This window comes from Sphaeramia orbicularis, chromosome 20 (assembly GCF_902148855.1).
Source record: "Sphaeramia orbicularis chromosome 20, fSphaOr1.1, whole genome shotgun sequence".
Taxonomy (NCBI): Eukaryota; Metazoa; Chordata; class Actinopteri; order Kurtiformes; family Apogonidae; genus Sphaeramia; species Sphaeramia orbicularis.
The window spans coordinates 46,077,628-46,093,938 of record NC_043976.1 but is presented as its reverse complement, the minus strand read 5'-3'; the positions used below and the strand labels follow the sequence as shown (position 1 = coordinate 46,093,938).

Below are 16,311 nucleotides of genomic sequence, written 5' to 3'. Positions count from 1 at the left end.
CTACCCCCGTTTTTCTGTCTTACAGAGGGAATTATGAGTCCGAAAAGAGAAAAAAAAACAAACAAAAAAAAAAACCAAAGAGCAAAGCCCTGGCCATGTAAAGGACATTAGAAAATACAGCAAAGAAAAGGTTAGACAAAATAATATACTGCATCTAGCTTCATAGCAGAACCAACTGAAACAACAGCCCATTTTTTCTGAAACTGAGCGGAACGGTAAAGTTCCATATGTTCAACGCTGATGGAACTCTTCAAAGGTTTTTATTACAAATACAATGTGAATCCATTTCAAATACAGAGCTCCTGTTCAGAAGTGGACAGCTATAAGCATCCGTTCACATCTGGCATCATAATGCGTCTCCACATGCGTCAGTTCTCACTTCTGTTCTCCATCTGCAGGTCAACTTCAGGTGACTTTCTCAGTTCGCGTACCAATCCCTATCCCAAACTTTGTGCATCAACCAGTGACCAATGAGCTAACAGTGTTTTATCACTAACCAGTATGCCCTGAAGTATGGACGATATTGGATCATCCTGCGTATGAACCAACATCACACCTTACAATAAACACTGCTCTGTAATGTTATTAGAGCTGGGTAAAAAAAAACAAAAAAATGATTTGATCGATTTTGGTTTGATTTCTTTTTAATTTTGCATAATCGATTAATGGTGGATGAGATTGATTTTTCAGAGCAGGATCGTGAGTAAATGACCCGGAAACTGCCAACGCGGAAGCATGGCTGGCTCCGTCTTGCGAGCCCCTCACGTCTTGGTCGTGCTCACGACGGTTCTGGCGTGGTAGGAACGCGGAGGAAGGGTGGGGAAAACGACTCAGTGGGAGGTCCTCCAGGCCTCAAACTGGAACCCGTAGAGCGGAGGAACTGGCCGGTGGAGGCAGGTCGCAGAAGCCGGTCGTTCTAGAAATATTAACTTGGATCACCTGTGGCTGAGTGCGGAGTTAGAGGAATAGTAAAGCGGAAATCACGAAGCTCCGTCCACCCTCCCCCTCCAGTGAGTTTCTTGTACCAAGGGCCTAACATGCTTCTGTTTCAGGGGGAAACATTGGTGTCAGTGCCCCAGGGTGACAGTAATGTGCCTTACGGCTGGAAGCACCAGGTATAAAACAGAATAAAGATGACGACGAAGTCCGATCTGATCCACTGGAGAAACATGGACACGTTTGTGTCCTGTTCATTATTTCAGAGCAGATTCATGTATTTACTGCTGAAATGTCAGATTTATTTCCTTTCTAATATCAATATTGATTCTGTGTTGCATGGCTGCAGTAGTCAAATAATCAAGTTACAACTCAAAATTGTACTTTGGTATCACTAAATAAATCTGAATCAATCAATTAATACTGAATCGAATCGAAGTGAATCGCAATTAATCGATTCAGAACCTTATGAATCGAAATCAAATCGATTAAGGAAACTGGCCTTGATACCCAGCCCTAAATGTTATGTAACAAACAAATACATTTTTGTCCACTAATTGCATAATTGATATCGAAGGTATGCACATGGACGTGTTAATGTAGAACAATATTGGACTGAGCTGAACAGATTCAACTAAGTACCTGAGTCATTTTTACTAGTCCACCTGAGCTTTTTGGGTCAGTATCAAACTGAAAGCGATTATCGTTATGAGATTGGTGAACCCCGGTGGAATGTTTTCACGTCTGTTTGCTCAGTGAATCAGCTGACTTTGTCAATCAGTTAACACACCTTAGATGACAATATGTCAGCTACTCCATTTATGTTACTCTCTTGAAGCTTTAATGATAATTGAATCTTTGAGTGACACAACAGAATTTATAACAGTTTAAATTGGATTATGTGAGCAGATGATATTCTGTTTGTCATCCTGGCACTATCAAGCAACACTGGCCCTATCAAGTATTTGTAATGCACCATGTCTATGATCTTTGACGATCTCAGACATCTCTAAAACACTAGTTTGAAATGTGGAAATGCATGTTTTGAGTAGCCTTTGAAGGTTGTGCATTCGAACCGGTTATATCTGTCCACTTGAGCCTGGACCTCTCTGGATACACATTAATGCATAGTTTTAACAAACACTATTTACCTGTATGGGATTCATATCTGTCAGTCACAACAAAATGGCAAGACAACAAATCCAAGTATGCTTTTTGTGTGTGTTAAATGCATAATGTTTAGATACACGTGTACACAGCCATGTTTGGGCATTTGTCTTCAATAAATCCAGTTTATTTTCATGAAGACCAGGCTTCTTGGTCTTATTTATGTTTGGTATGTTTGGTTGAAATATGAGTCACGTCTCATTTCCTGGATCATTTAATTCAAACTGCATTTCAAATGGAATGACATTTTATATGTAATTAAGAGATAAACATGTACATTTTTTTGCAGTGAAGTGCAGAATGAACAGATCAGAATTTGCAATAGAAATAATTAAGGGCAATTAATGACTTTTTTAGATACTGACTGAGTCACCGCTCGACTTGACGGCTATAGTTAAAGGTGCGGGAGACTTCCGTGACCAATTTTTCATCGGATGTGTAAAACCGCAGTCTTAGCCTAAGCATCAAGAATCTGTAAGTCTTTCTGTCATTACTCACCTGAATCTCTTGCATTACGGTAAACAATTTCGAAGTGCCATCCACCATAAACAAACCATATGTTTACATTCAGAGCAGGGAGGGAACTCAGGCATCTTTGGAATTTTGTCGTGATGTGCATTGTGGGAAGCGAAGGCTCGCGCAGCCACCTGACAGCAGCAGCTGCTAAAGAGACGAGGCGGAAACGGCAGGAGCTCCCTTCCCTCTACGCATATCCCTCCAGCCGTTTCCACGTTTCAGCCATTTCCATGTCATGTTTGTTTCATTCATATAATACCATATGGTCGCACTGCCACTGTCGCTGTCAGGTGGCTGCACGAGCCTTCGCTTCCCACAATGCACGTCACGACAAAATTCCGAAGATGCCCGAGTTCCCTCCCGGCTCTGTTTGTAAACATATGGTTTGTTTCTGGTGGATGGAACTAAGAAACTGTTCACTGTGAGGGAAGAGGTTCAGGTGAGTAATGACAGACAGACTTACAGATTCGTGATACAGAGGATATGACTGAGGTTTGACAGATTTGATGAAAAATTAGTCACGAAAGTCTCCCGCACCTTTAACAAAAGCCCAAATCTGTTCAGAAAGGACATGCCTTAAATGTACTGACAGAAAACCTGTCACATTCTGTAATGTGCAACCAATAAAAATGTAAATGACTCTAAAAAGCAAAAATTCCTAAACTTAAGTGAATGTGTAAAGTCTAAAATTGAAACCTGAATACTACAACAGAAAAGATACAACATGAATCTTTCCAATGATAGACACAAGACAATGAACTGAAATTTGTAGCACAGAGAAAACAAACTGACTAAACCAGGTGCTGAAGGGTTGGGATGGTGGGCAGGGTGGGTGGAGTTTACGTTTCGGATGGTCTTTTTGGACACTACTGCGTTATGAGTGTGGAACTTACCTCTTCGTTGAGGTTGCTGACCAGCAGGACCCCGCTGGACCCCGCCTGTCCAGCTAAGGCCACCCTCCCTGCAGCAGCAGCAGCCGCCGCCGCCGCGCTCAGAGGGTTCAGAGCTCCTGGCACAAAAACCACAGGACACAATCATGGAATGGAGCGCAGCACTTCCAACAGACCACATCATTACCAAAACATTACCAAGACACCACCCCCCCTCCCTGCAAAACACTTTGTCCCTCTGCTCACCTACCTAGTCCACAATTATCTTTGAATTTTACATTACAGATTACTGTAAACTAGATTAAACTACATTTCTGTCCTTTTTGGGTAGTTCAAAACAAACGTTATTCTGCCCAAGTCTTAACTTTTATTCGGCTTGTACTATGTCTGTCAAATTTGGGTGAATAGTCTTCGAGAAATGGGTTCACTTCAAATTTTCAATGCATAAAAATCCAAAAAATTTTAACTGAGCCATTTCCTGGTATTACTATAAACGGGCGGGGGTCTGATAAATAACCAACATGTGCTGTCACTTAAAGCAAGAAAATTTACACAACAGCAGGACCGGTATTTTCTATAAAAACCTATGATTTGAACTCCTTTAACTCAACAAACTACGTAGTTCTACATTCCTTTAGATCAGGGGTGTCAAACATGCGTCCCGGGGCCCAAATGTGACCCGCCAAAAGTTCCAATCTGGCCCGTGGGATGAATTTGCAAAGTGTAAAAATTCCACAGTCAAGGCTGTGGAACTCATTTTAGTTCAGGATCCACATACAGACCAATCTGATCTACAGTCAAATAATAACAGCAGAAGAACCGACAAAAAAGAATGACTGCAGATTTTCTTCTCAGTTTGATATGAAAAAAATAATATTACATTATGCCTATAAATAATGACAACTTCAAATTTTTGTCTTTATGTTAGTGCAAAAAATAACAATAATAATAGTAATAATAGTACATTTTATTTGTATAGCGCTTTTCATATAACTCAAAGACACTTTAAATACAGCAGATAAAAACAGACATACTAAAAACAGATTAAAAGCAGGTACAAAAAGCAGGTATACGAATATAAAACAGTTAAACAATAAACATTAAGATTAAACATTAAAAGCAATCTTAAATAAATGAGTTTTTAAGAGGGATTTAAAGGTATTATTTAAAATAACATTAAATTATGAAAATATTTACATTTACAAACTATCCCGTAAAAATACAATGTGAATAACCTGAACAAATATTAACCTGAAATATCTAAAGAAAATTCAGCCCAATTTGAACTATTTGATCCATAATGCACATGTAGAAATAACATGCTGAGGCATGATATTGTTAAAACTGCACTTATTTTTCTCAAGAAATTTCAGTTTTTTCAGGTTATTCACATCTTTTTTGTTTGGATAGTTTACAAAAGTATTTTCAAAATTTAATGGATTTATTTTTGCACTAAAACAAAGATTAAAATTTGGAGTTGTCATTATTTATAGGTTATTATGCTATTATTTTACTGGTCCGGCCCACTGCAGATCAAATCGGGCTGAATGTGGAACCTGAAAGAAAATGAGTTTGAGAGCCTGCTTTAGATGCTCAAAATGGTTCATTTCATTAAAGACTTCTATATAGGGGTGTAAGAAAATATCAGTTCTGCAATATATCGCGGTATTTCATTTCACAATACTGTATCGATATTAAAAAGTACTGTGTCGATATTTTTAAGTATTTTTTCAAATGCAGATATTGTGGAAGTTCATTTTTGTTTTTTGTTTATATTTTATTTATTATTCATTATTATTTAACATGGTTTTATTAAATATGGTTATTTGAAGCATCCTAAAAGCACTTTTTACTGTCTGAGAGGCAGATTTTAGTTCCTTTGGAAACTAGAAGTATTTGATTTTTTTTTTTTTTTTTGTGATATAACATTAGATCCTGTTCTGATCAAATAAAAATATGTTTAGTATTTGTACATATTTCTGGTGTAATTACATTCTTCCAGGAAATAATCTTAAAAAACAAGAAAAAAATTGCTTTTTTAACAGTATCATGATATATTGTGATATATCGTATCGTGATCCTAGTATTGTGATTTGTATCATATCACCACATTCTTGCCAATACACACCCCTACTTCTATAGCAACATATTCACAATTTGTAGGTCAAAAGCAAAAGCTAAAGCAGGTGTTATGATCTGCTGAAAGCCTTAAATTGACTGAACAGGAAAGGAGAGAAAATAAAAGTGCGCTGTACCTGGGATCTTACCGAGGAGGGAGCTGGAGTCTTTACTGAAGGCAGCGGCCACACCGGGGTCGATGGTGGGCTGGCCATCACCGGCCGGCAGCTCAGGTCGTGTGTAGTCGCGGCTCTTATCGTTGTTGTACTTGACATTCAAATTGACCAGCTTTGAGAAGTCGATGCGCAGTGTGCAACATGAGTTGTAGATGTTCTGGCCATCCAGAGCCTGTGGGTGATAAACCAATTATAAATCAAACACAGCCAAAGTTACATTTAGTTGGTTACAATTAGTCGACAGTGAGCTGATGTTTAGCCCTGAAGATGAATAACATGAATATAAGTGGGAACAACCGTTGAAAAAAAACCCCAAAGAAAAACAAATGCAACATCATTTCCAAACAAAACAGAATTGCAGGTGAAAAGCTTCAGTTTGGTTTTCCAGTATGTCGAATCAGTTATTGTGAACTCACTTTTTTTTTGTTTTTCGACTAATATGTTCAGTGTGAATTTTATTTTATTTAGGTTCAGAATTCTTGGCTGTACTATTTGATGTCATGCATTATTTCATCCTTATCAGGGTTCCTACAAGTTTATTTAAGATTTTTTAAAGACCTTTTTAAGATTTCTTAGAACTGAATTTAATGCCTATTTTACAGCCATACTAGCAAAAAAATCATGACTCCTAGAATTTAAAATGTATTTATTTACATCAGCAGAGATTGAATATTACATTCATACTGTACACAGAACTGAATGTTTTGTGATCATTCCTCACCAGGGGCTGCAAAGTTAACGATAACTGGTTCCTAATTTCAGTATAAATTGTTGGGTTGGAACGGGTAAAACTGAGTTGACTAATGTTACCGTCTTTGTAGCTTTGACATTTAACAGCCACATTTAAACACAATACAGCCAACAAGTTTATGGCAACGCAACTTAAGACCTACCATATCAAATTTAATACCTTTTGTTCAAAGTGATTTTTATTACATATTGAGTCACAGAAAAGCATAATACAGTCATTGTTTAATTACGTTTTTTAATCCAAACCCATGAATATTCCCACCCTGTTGCATCCAAAAAAAAAAAAAAAAAAAAAAAAAAAGGATAATTGACAATAATAATAATAATAAAAAGTAAGGAACACATATTAGTCACAGACTCATATTAATAAAACTACTGTGGAATAAGTGAGAGATCTACCTCTTTTATGTGATCCAGGACAGGTTGCCAGGTACTGAAAAACTTATTGGTACATCCTCTTATAGAATATCAGATTTTTTCTTATGTTAAATGATGTAAAAGATCCAGAAACCAAGATTTAAATGTTGGAGGTTGTTTATCTTTCCATGTTAGTAGTATTAGTCTAAATTTAATACCTTTTAAAGACTTTCTTAAGGTATTAAAAGCAGATTGGCAAATTCAAGACTTAAGACTTTTTAAGACCCCGTGGGAACCTGCATATTTTTTAACCTCTAGAAATCAAGGTTTACGCCAACACCTGAAAAACACCAAATACTAGAATAAAGAAACTCAGAAGAAAGTAGTCAATTCCTCCAAATAGAAATAAAACACTGGTCAAAAAGGGCTCCAGGAACAGGACTTCATACCAGTTTGGCCTGTTGTGCATTGGCAGGGTCACTGAACTGCAGGAGGGCTTGGAACTGATTGTTCTTGGTGAATGTGATGATCTTCATGACTGTGCCGAACTTTGAGAAAATCTGCCAATAAAACAAACACGAATACTGAGGTCCTCAACGTCTGGAGGGTAGACTTGGTGAAGGTGGTGAATGGTGTTTACTCACCTGCTGCAGGACATCTAGGGTGACCGGATAGAACATGTTGTCGATGATGATCCGCAGCACCGGACTGGAGGCTGCACCGAGGACCTCCTGGACATCTGTACTGGGTGAACCACCAGACTGGACCACTGAGACCGCCTGGAGCACCGCCTGAGTCCGCTACGGTCAAAAACAAGTTGTCAATCACCATCCTCACACCAAGCAAGAACCGACCCCAAAGAAGTATTAAAGGTGCTGGAGACTTTCTTGACCAATTTTTCATCAAATCTGTCAAACCTCAGTCATATCCTCAGTATCATGAATCTGTAAGTCCGTCTGTCATTACTCACCTGAATCTCTTGCATTACGGTGAACAGTTTCTTAGTGCCATCCACCATAAACAAACCATGTGTTTACATTCAGCGCCGGGAGAGAACTTGAGCATCTTCGGAATTTCATTGTGACGTGCATTGTGCACTGGAAACGGAGGCTCGCGCAGCCGCTTGACAGCAGCAGCTGCTAAAGACATGACGCGGAAACAGCAGGAGCTCCCTTCCCCCTATGGAAATTCCTCCAGCCGTTTCCACATTTCAGACATTTCCACATGTTTGTTTCATCCATATAATATCATATGGTTGCGCTGCCACTGCAGGCGGCCTCGTGAACCTCCCTTTCCCACAATGCATGTCGCGACAAAATTTCGAACATGCCCAAGTTCCCTCCCGGTTCTGAATGTAAACACGTTTTGTTTCTGGTGGATGGCACTTCGAAATTGTTCACTGTAATGCAACAAATTCAGGTGAGTAATGACAGAAAGACTTACAAATTCGTGATACTGAGGATATGACAGATTTGGTGAAAAATTGGTCACGAAAGTCTCCCGCAGCTTTAACAAGGAAGGCAATGGATTTGACACTTATTTTAGAGTGTTGGATGAAATGAAACCTGGGAACAGAGCACTGGGCTGCTCTAACTAACCTGATTGGCAGAATCTGTTTTAAGTTCTTTGTGATTTGAGTACTGAATGAAGACGGGAATGTTGCGGACATGAGGCGTCACGGTGCTGTAGTAGTTAACCATAGTGATGGCTGCTTCCTCTGTTCCCATCTCCAAGAAAGCCTGGATGTAGAGGAAACAAAGTTCCTATTCATTTCCTTCACACCATCACAGTCACATCATTTTACACAACAGTATGATGCATTTCAGACAACAGGCACACATGTGAAGTCTACTGAATACACATTCAACCAACAGTGGACTCATTTATGTAGGACACCTGTCACCCAGATTCTCCCTCAGAGAGACAAAGGAAAACAAGCACTTCATCTGAGCCACACAAGGGACATTTCAACAAAGCGGAAGTTTTCTGCTAAATAAGCTATTTTCAAAGGACATACATTTTTGCAAATATTCCATTGTTTTTAGTCAAATACCATTCCAGAAGGGACCATACCTTCTTCAAACTGAACACCCCAAGGTTGAATAGTTTTACAATTATTTTACAGCATCCTTGTCCAAATGTCAACAGGTTTTGTGCAGACCTTTGTAATTCCATTACAGACTGATTTTAAGATAAATAAATTGATAACAAAAAAACACAAAAAAAATAAAACAATAACACACACATATCAAAATAACTTTTCCTTGATAGAAATATGAGACATGCTCGATACAATTTTGATACAATTCATTTGTCCATGTTTTGACAGACATAAGAACAGCCAATCATAATTAAGCAGTGCTGCACCGCTCAAGATAAGGGCTCAAGGTAAAACTGAGCATGTGAAGTGCTCAAGGTGTACATGAAAACATTCCATTGACAGATCAAGACGGGAAAAATCAAAGAAACATTTGACCACTCTTCTTCATAGCCAAAAGCCTGGCTGTTCTGGACTGAATTATTTAAAGCCCTTACATGTGCCTTTGCAAGTCTTCATATGATTTCAACTTGATATATTTATTCGTGATGTCAAACCCACTTTGACGCATTGAGCTGTGTTCCTGGAAGTCTTCACTACCCACCTGATTCTTCCCCTTCAGGGTGAGGATGTTGGTGACTTTTCCAAAGGGCAGGCCAAGGGCGATGACTTCTGTATCCGTGGCCTCGTTGGGTAGCTTCCTGATGTGTAGCACACGCGATGGCGGAGCCTCCTCCACCCGCAACTTTTTACTGTCACTGCCATTAGATGCCCCATCTACAAATTTAGCAGAAGCACTGATCAACGGAAAGAGGTGGCACAAGTGCACACTTTCTGTGCTCAAGTAGAAATACAGATACTATGGTAAAAAAGGTATTACAGCTTCTATTGTACAGGTTCTCAAATGCACATTAAGTAAAACAAGTGGAAAAAGGAAGCAGAGCTCACTAATACCCCCACCCCATCGCACAACACTTTGCTCCTCCTGCTCACCGATACCCTGCTGACCCAGGGATTAATTTAGAGTCTGAGCATTCAATCTTATTAAAAAGTTTGGAAAACTTCTACAAATGCAAAAATTGAGAGAAAGGCACATGTAAAGAACATTTGAAAAGAAAAGAGTGAATGCCCAATAATAATAAAAAGCCTCTGAAATACTAGCTGTATTGTCAGTGTGATATGCTGAGGTATGAGATATACTGAAACACTCTAATATATCATGTATCATTCATGTATCCTGATGAAGACAAAGTAAAGTACAAAAAAATGCACATAAAAAAAAAGCCACATGTGATTTAAACTGTTACTATAACTGAGTTGTAGCTGCTTAACTTACATTTCTTTTTCTGAGTAGTTTTCCCTTCATTCCCAACACATAAGCAGAAATATCTACAGTACAGTTAATGAACAATATCCAGCCGTGACTCAGTTCAACAGCTTCCATCCATATTCTTTCACTGTAGATCAGAAAAACACAAACCTTGTTTGTTTGTTTTTTGAATGAGCAAATTACAGAAGTAAAGATGCAGTGTACCAATGGAAGTGGCGGTTATGTGCCTTGACAAATACTAGTGACAATCCATTTAATGGAGTGTTGCATGTAACCATTAAGAGTCTGCAATGCGGAGTTGTTCTTCAAAAGATAATGAAAATATTCCAGTAATCTTCCTCACAATATGATGAAAATTGTACCAGTCCATCTACACAGAGGAAATCGATAAGTCTGTTTTGTGGCAAAACTCCAAACATTTTCCTTAACTCATAATCTATAACAAATCCTTCCATTTTGTTTGAACACCATCACAGCAGGGCCGCATCAAAAGCAGACAGCCCTTCATCTCTGCAGCTTATTCAGACATACATCGATGACTGATATTATGAAGCCGCCAAACGTGTAAACAGCTTGAGAATCTTCATTTGGTTTCAAATTTGGAATGACAGAGAAGAAAATTTTCGAAAGAAAAGTTGACATTTCTGGCCAGGAGAGATACACCTACTGATAAACAGTATAATAGAGGACATTTACAGGTTTATAGATAGGATTAATCATCAGAAAGCTGACCTTTTTCCAGAAGGCGTTCGTAAGAACAAAATATAGAGGATGAGTTCACACAGTGGAACTTCTGCCACCAGTGGAAAACAATATTTTCAATTAGGTTATGCATGGCTGCATGGACTAATGCACTGATAGGTTAATTGGTTAAGCTAAACTGCCCATAGGTGTGAATGTGAGGGACTGGTTGTTCGTGTATATGTCAGCCCTGCGATGAACTGGTGACTTGTCCAGGGTGTACCCCACCTTCACCCATAGGTAGCTGGGATAGGCTCCAGCACCCCTGCGACCCTAGGGAGGACAAAGCGGGTCTGAAGATGAATGAATGAATGGCTGTATGTAGGGATGTAACGATTACCAGTATAACGATAAACAGCGGTAAAATTGCAGATGGTTAGTATTACCGTTTAAAAACTAATTCTCATGATAACCGTGTTTGATTACCGCACTTTTAGGAGAAAAAACCCTATGTAAAGATCTGCTTCAATGTCAAATATTTGAGTATAGTTTGAATTTATTTTGAACCTGTTGTCAAAATGTAAGGAGCAGAAAGAACAGGTATTTGTGTTTAAATGTAGAGAGCAGAAGGAAGGCTGTCAGAAAATAAGTACATAAATCTGAAATCTCAAATTATTATTATTGTACATGTTTACTTCTCACTTCTGTGTTGAATTCATCTCATCAGAAGTGGAGTGGACTACTTAAAATCGCCTCATAATTCAACAATATTTCGTGAGATGCTTCAGATCTCTAAACACAGAGGAGGCATTAAAATGCAGTGGTATGCGCTATGTGTTGCAGTCACATGCTGGTGGTGTGTGGGTGCCCACCTACTGAGGAGTGTGACGTTATTCAGACATTAAACAGCTTGCGTGAGAGGAACAGTTGGACTCGCGCAGCCCCGGTTTCACTTTCCAAGCACCTATCAATCCTCTGATTTTCTTTTAATGGTGTCTGTCACTAAAGGATGAAAAATGGGCTTCATGCAGGTACCCGTCTAATTCAGGGGCAGTCGGAACGAACTCACCGCTAATACTGCTCATGCCAGAGTTGGGACTGTTGTACATACTCAGCTCATCTGATCCTCTCTGTGGAGAAAAGAAAAAAGACCAGAGATGGACCGTCAGACACAGTTGGGGTTGGAGAAAAAAAAGGATGGGTAAAAGCTCTCCATTCCACACAGACACAACCTAAAAAGACAATGACAAAAAAGGAGATCTCTGTAGACCAGGGCTCTCAAACTCATTTTCTTTCAGGTTCCACATTCAACCCGATTTGATCTCCAGTGGGCCGCACCAGTAAAATAATAACAGAATAACCGATAAATAATGACAACTTCAAATTTTTCTTTGTTTTAGTGAAAAAAAAACAAAAACATTAAATTATGAAAATACTTACTTTTATAAACTATCCAAACAAAAAAGATGTGAATAACCTGAAAAAACTGAGATTTCGAAAGAAAAATCAGTGCAATTTTAACAATATTATGCCTCACCTTATCATTTCTCCATGTGCATTATGGATCGACTCTACAAAGACACTGAACACTTAGTAACAGGCAGAAAATTGTTAAAACTGTGCTTAATTTTCTTTAGACATTTCAGGTTATTCATATTTGTTCAAATTATTCACATTTTATTGTTTCAGGATAGTTTGTAAATATAAATATTTTCATAATTCAATGTTATTTTTTGCACTAAAACAAAGACAAAAATTTGTTGTCGATAATTAAGCTAACAAAAAAAAAGCTATTAGAGTAATAAATAAAGCTGGTTAGCTTCAATCAAGTAATCCCTTTTTTGTAGAATCTGGTTTATTACATTTTTTTTATATTGTATATTTAAAAACAATGGAAATTATGTTTGGTGCTAAAAGTAAAAGTCTTCCTGTTTGTATTCAGAAACACTTTAAGTTAAGAGAAGGGAATTATAATTTAAGAAGGATGCTTGTGTATGAAACATGTAAAGCGAGAACAAACATTAAATATCAGTGTGTTTCTGTTATTGAGGTCAAATTATGGAACCAATTGAAGGATGAAGTGAAATTGTGTAGCTCGCTGTCAAGTTAGAAAAAAACTTTAAGTTGTCAAATTCTCAAGGGCTATGAAAGTAATATGATTTCAAAGTGACTTAAGAAACCGAATGTAGACTAATTTGTGTTAATGTTTTATCTTCTGCAACTTCAGGTGTGGAGTTGGAGTAAGGATGGAGTAGGAGAAGCAGAAATAAGCTTTTGGCTTCAGCTTCTTTCTTTTTCAGTTACCAACTGTGTTAATTTTATGTTTGTTTGTTTTTTTACATGTATGTGTTTTTGTACATAACTGAAATAAAAATATTTATTCATTCATTATGTAATCAGTATAGTGTGACATTTTTTTTGCATCAAACCCAGAAGAAAATCTGCAGTCATTCTTTTTGTTGGTTCTTCTGCTGTTATTATTCGACTGTAGATCAGATTGGTCTGTATGTGGAACTGCAACTAAAATGAGTTCCACAACCTTGACTGTGGAATTTTTGCACTTTGTAAATGGGCCGCATCGAAACCTTTGGGGGGGACGCATTTGGCCCCTGGGACGCATGTTTGACACCCCTGCTGTAGACAGTTTAAAGGAACACAAAAAGGGGAAGGGGAGGAGGTGCAAAGGGACATAAAGCAGCACAGACAGGACAGCTTTGGCGCCTCCTTCGCTGGTGTGGGTTTAATCTTGCTGAATTTAAGATGTCAAGATGTGTCATTTCATCCTGAGCTATACCAGGTCCCAGAAGACTCGGTGGAGCTGACGGGCACCCTGTGCTCTTAAACCTGACTGATGGGATGACAAGGAATCTGGCTGGGGAGCCATTACACACACAACTATATAATAGCTCTATACGCCCCCTCCTTGTTTCTGTCTGACTGAATTTCAACCAATTGTTCTTCTGTCACTAACATTCTTTATGGTTACGATAAACTGGATGTTGCGAGCCCCAGTACAACGACATGACACAAATAAATTAAAGGGCAATAAAGTTGTCTGAGGCCAAAAAAAGTGAGCACACAGTGCAGGAGCTACAACAGTCGAAGAAATGATTTCACTCCCGACAGCTGGCAACCCTATGCGTTTTTTTTTTGTTTTTTTGTTTGCCTCCGACATTGAATTATGGGTGAAATAAACAGAGCGGCAAAGAGGAGCCATATCAGAGAAATCAGTGTTTTATGACTGTTCTGTTTCCCTTCAAAGGAGGACTTTAACTTTGTTTTGCACTGATGGAAATGCAGCTGGCACACAACAAATCGGGTTAGGTGGCCAGAAACGCAGCGCGCTTTACACAAGCAAACAGGTTTGTTTGGTAATGAGCAGGGACGCAACGCTCAACCCATTTCATTACAGCGGTTCTAAAGCTGGGAAAGCTCAAGAGAAATAGCAACATAAATCTGATTGTTCTGACATAACATGAGGGTAAACAACTCAAACTGTTTCAAATGAAAAGGGGTCCTTTACAAATCTATCTCATGGATGTCACAAAAAAACAAACAAAAAAACAGCATCATCAGAAATCTAGGCCAATTCTCCATACTTGATTTGATCGAGTTCAAATAATTACAGGTTAACTTGCAATACAGTCTTATCACACTATTTTCCCTCCAATAACAACAAAACACAATATCAAAAATATATCACAAATAAATAATCTATGGCACATCATTAACCAAAAACAGACAATGTGCACATGAATGTATATTTTTCATTAGCAGTGAACTCAATTTCTATTCCATTATTACTGAAGAAGGAGAAAAGTTCCAGAATAAAACATGGTACAGGGAAGGGCTGGGCGATAAAATGACAATGATATATATCCCGATATAACTTTTCCTTGATAGACACAGGAGACATGCTCGATACAATTTCAATAGAATTCATTCGTCCATGTTTTGACAGATGTAAGAACAGCCAATCATAATTAAGCAGCGCCGCACTGAGCCAATCACGCTAGAGCCATGTCGAGTTCGGCTGATGCCCACAGTACAGGTGTAAGAGCAGCCACAGCACACACACTAATGTTTGGGCTAAAGCGGGAGGTAGGGAGTGTTCCCTCAAGACAAAATATGACCAAGAACGCGGGCAACTGGGTTACTGAAAAGTGGGGTGCGAACCATTTGGGTTCCGGCGTACAACAGAGGCATAGAAGCCGGGAGTCGGACGTTCAAAGCATGTTATTTCACTTTTGGTTTTGGCACAGAGATATAAACGGCTCGGGGGTGGGGGCACGCCTACTGCAATACTAATACACGCAAACCATACGGCCATATAACTGAAACTTAAGACGCTTATAAGACAGGGGGCAATAAATCTTAAAATGGGGGGCCGGGGGGACATGAATAAAGCGGAGGGGGGATAATTCTAAGAGCGGAGGGAGGGACTTCTCTGTAAGTACTGTGATGTACCTATTTCTTTCTTTCTCTCTCCCTGATGCCTTCACAACTAACTTATGAGTTATTAACGGAAACATGGACTCTATGCACAGCCCCACTACTTCCTGAACTTCAGGTGGGTCCTTTATTTCCTGTCTTTCATTATTGGACACACTGATTAATCCAGGTGTGCCTAACTAATCAGTAGTCACAACAAGAAGCAGCAGACACACCTGGATTAATCAGTGTGTCCAATAATGAAAGACAGGAAATAAAGGACCCACCTGAAGTTCAGGAAGTAGTGGAGCTGTGCATAGAGTCCATTAAGCTTGACAAAAAAATAGTGATTTGATTTATATCATGATACATATCAATATCGTCTGATATGAAAAAAAATGATCATGATATGATTATTTTTCCAAATCACCCAGCCCTCGTACAGGGTTTCCCCAACTGTTATGAGGATTAGGTGCAGCACTTCAGAGATTTTGGTTCCCTTCTAAACTAGCGGCGGGTAATTTGGCAAAAATATCACATCACAATTATTTAAAAATAAAATCACAATCTTGATTTTATCACAATTCTTTACACTGATCTTTGAGACTAATTTGCCAGTTTCTGAACAGTCCAACCAAATAATTTCCCAATGAAAACACAGCCCTAAATGAAAAGAATAATTTAGCCCAAAGAATAGGGCTGTAAGAAAATATCGGTTCTGCAATATATTGTGATATTTAACTTCACGATACTGTATCGATATTAAAAAGTACTGTATTGATATTTTTGGGTATTTGTTCAAATGCAGATCTGGTGGAGATTAATTTTTGTTTTTCCTTCTTGTTTATATTTTATTTATAATTTAACACAGCTTTATTAAATGATGTTTATTTGAAGCATCCTAAAAGCACGTTTTACTGT

The 16,311-nt window shown here is 38.5% G+C and overlaps 1 protein-coding gene across 4 annotated transcripts in view; it reads right to left on the bottom strand.

Moving 5' to 3' along the window:
• The window catches only part of LOC115411271 (polypyrimidine tract-binding protein 2-like), a 35,470-nt gene that overhangs the window by 13,990 nt on the left and 5,169 nt on the right, over positions 1-16,311 (bottom strand). Inside the window, exons 3-9 of one of the 4 annotated variants that reach the window (XM_030123334.1) lie at positions 12,029-12,089; positions 9,553-9,725; positions 8,509-8,649; positions 7,555-7,710; positions 7,360-7,470; positions 5,765-5,975; positions 3,513-3,628 (exon numbers count right to left, since the gene is read on the bottom strand). In XM_030123334.1, the coding sequence (XP_029979194.1) occupies positions 3,513-3,628; positions 5,765-5,975; positions 7,360-7,470; positions 7,555-7,710; positions 8,509-8,649; positions 9,553-9,725; positions 12,029-12,089 (969 nt within the window). Of the gene's footprint in view, positions 1-3,512; positions 3,629-5,764; positions 5,976-7,359; positions 7,471-7,554; positions 7,711-8,508; positions 8,650-9,552; positions 9,726-10,284; positions 11,224-12,028; positions 12,090-16,311 lie in introns of those variants that run through there. The other 3 variants (XM_030123335.1, XM_030123336.1, XM_030123337.1) reach the window with 3 other exon arrangements.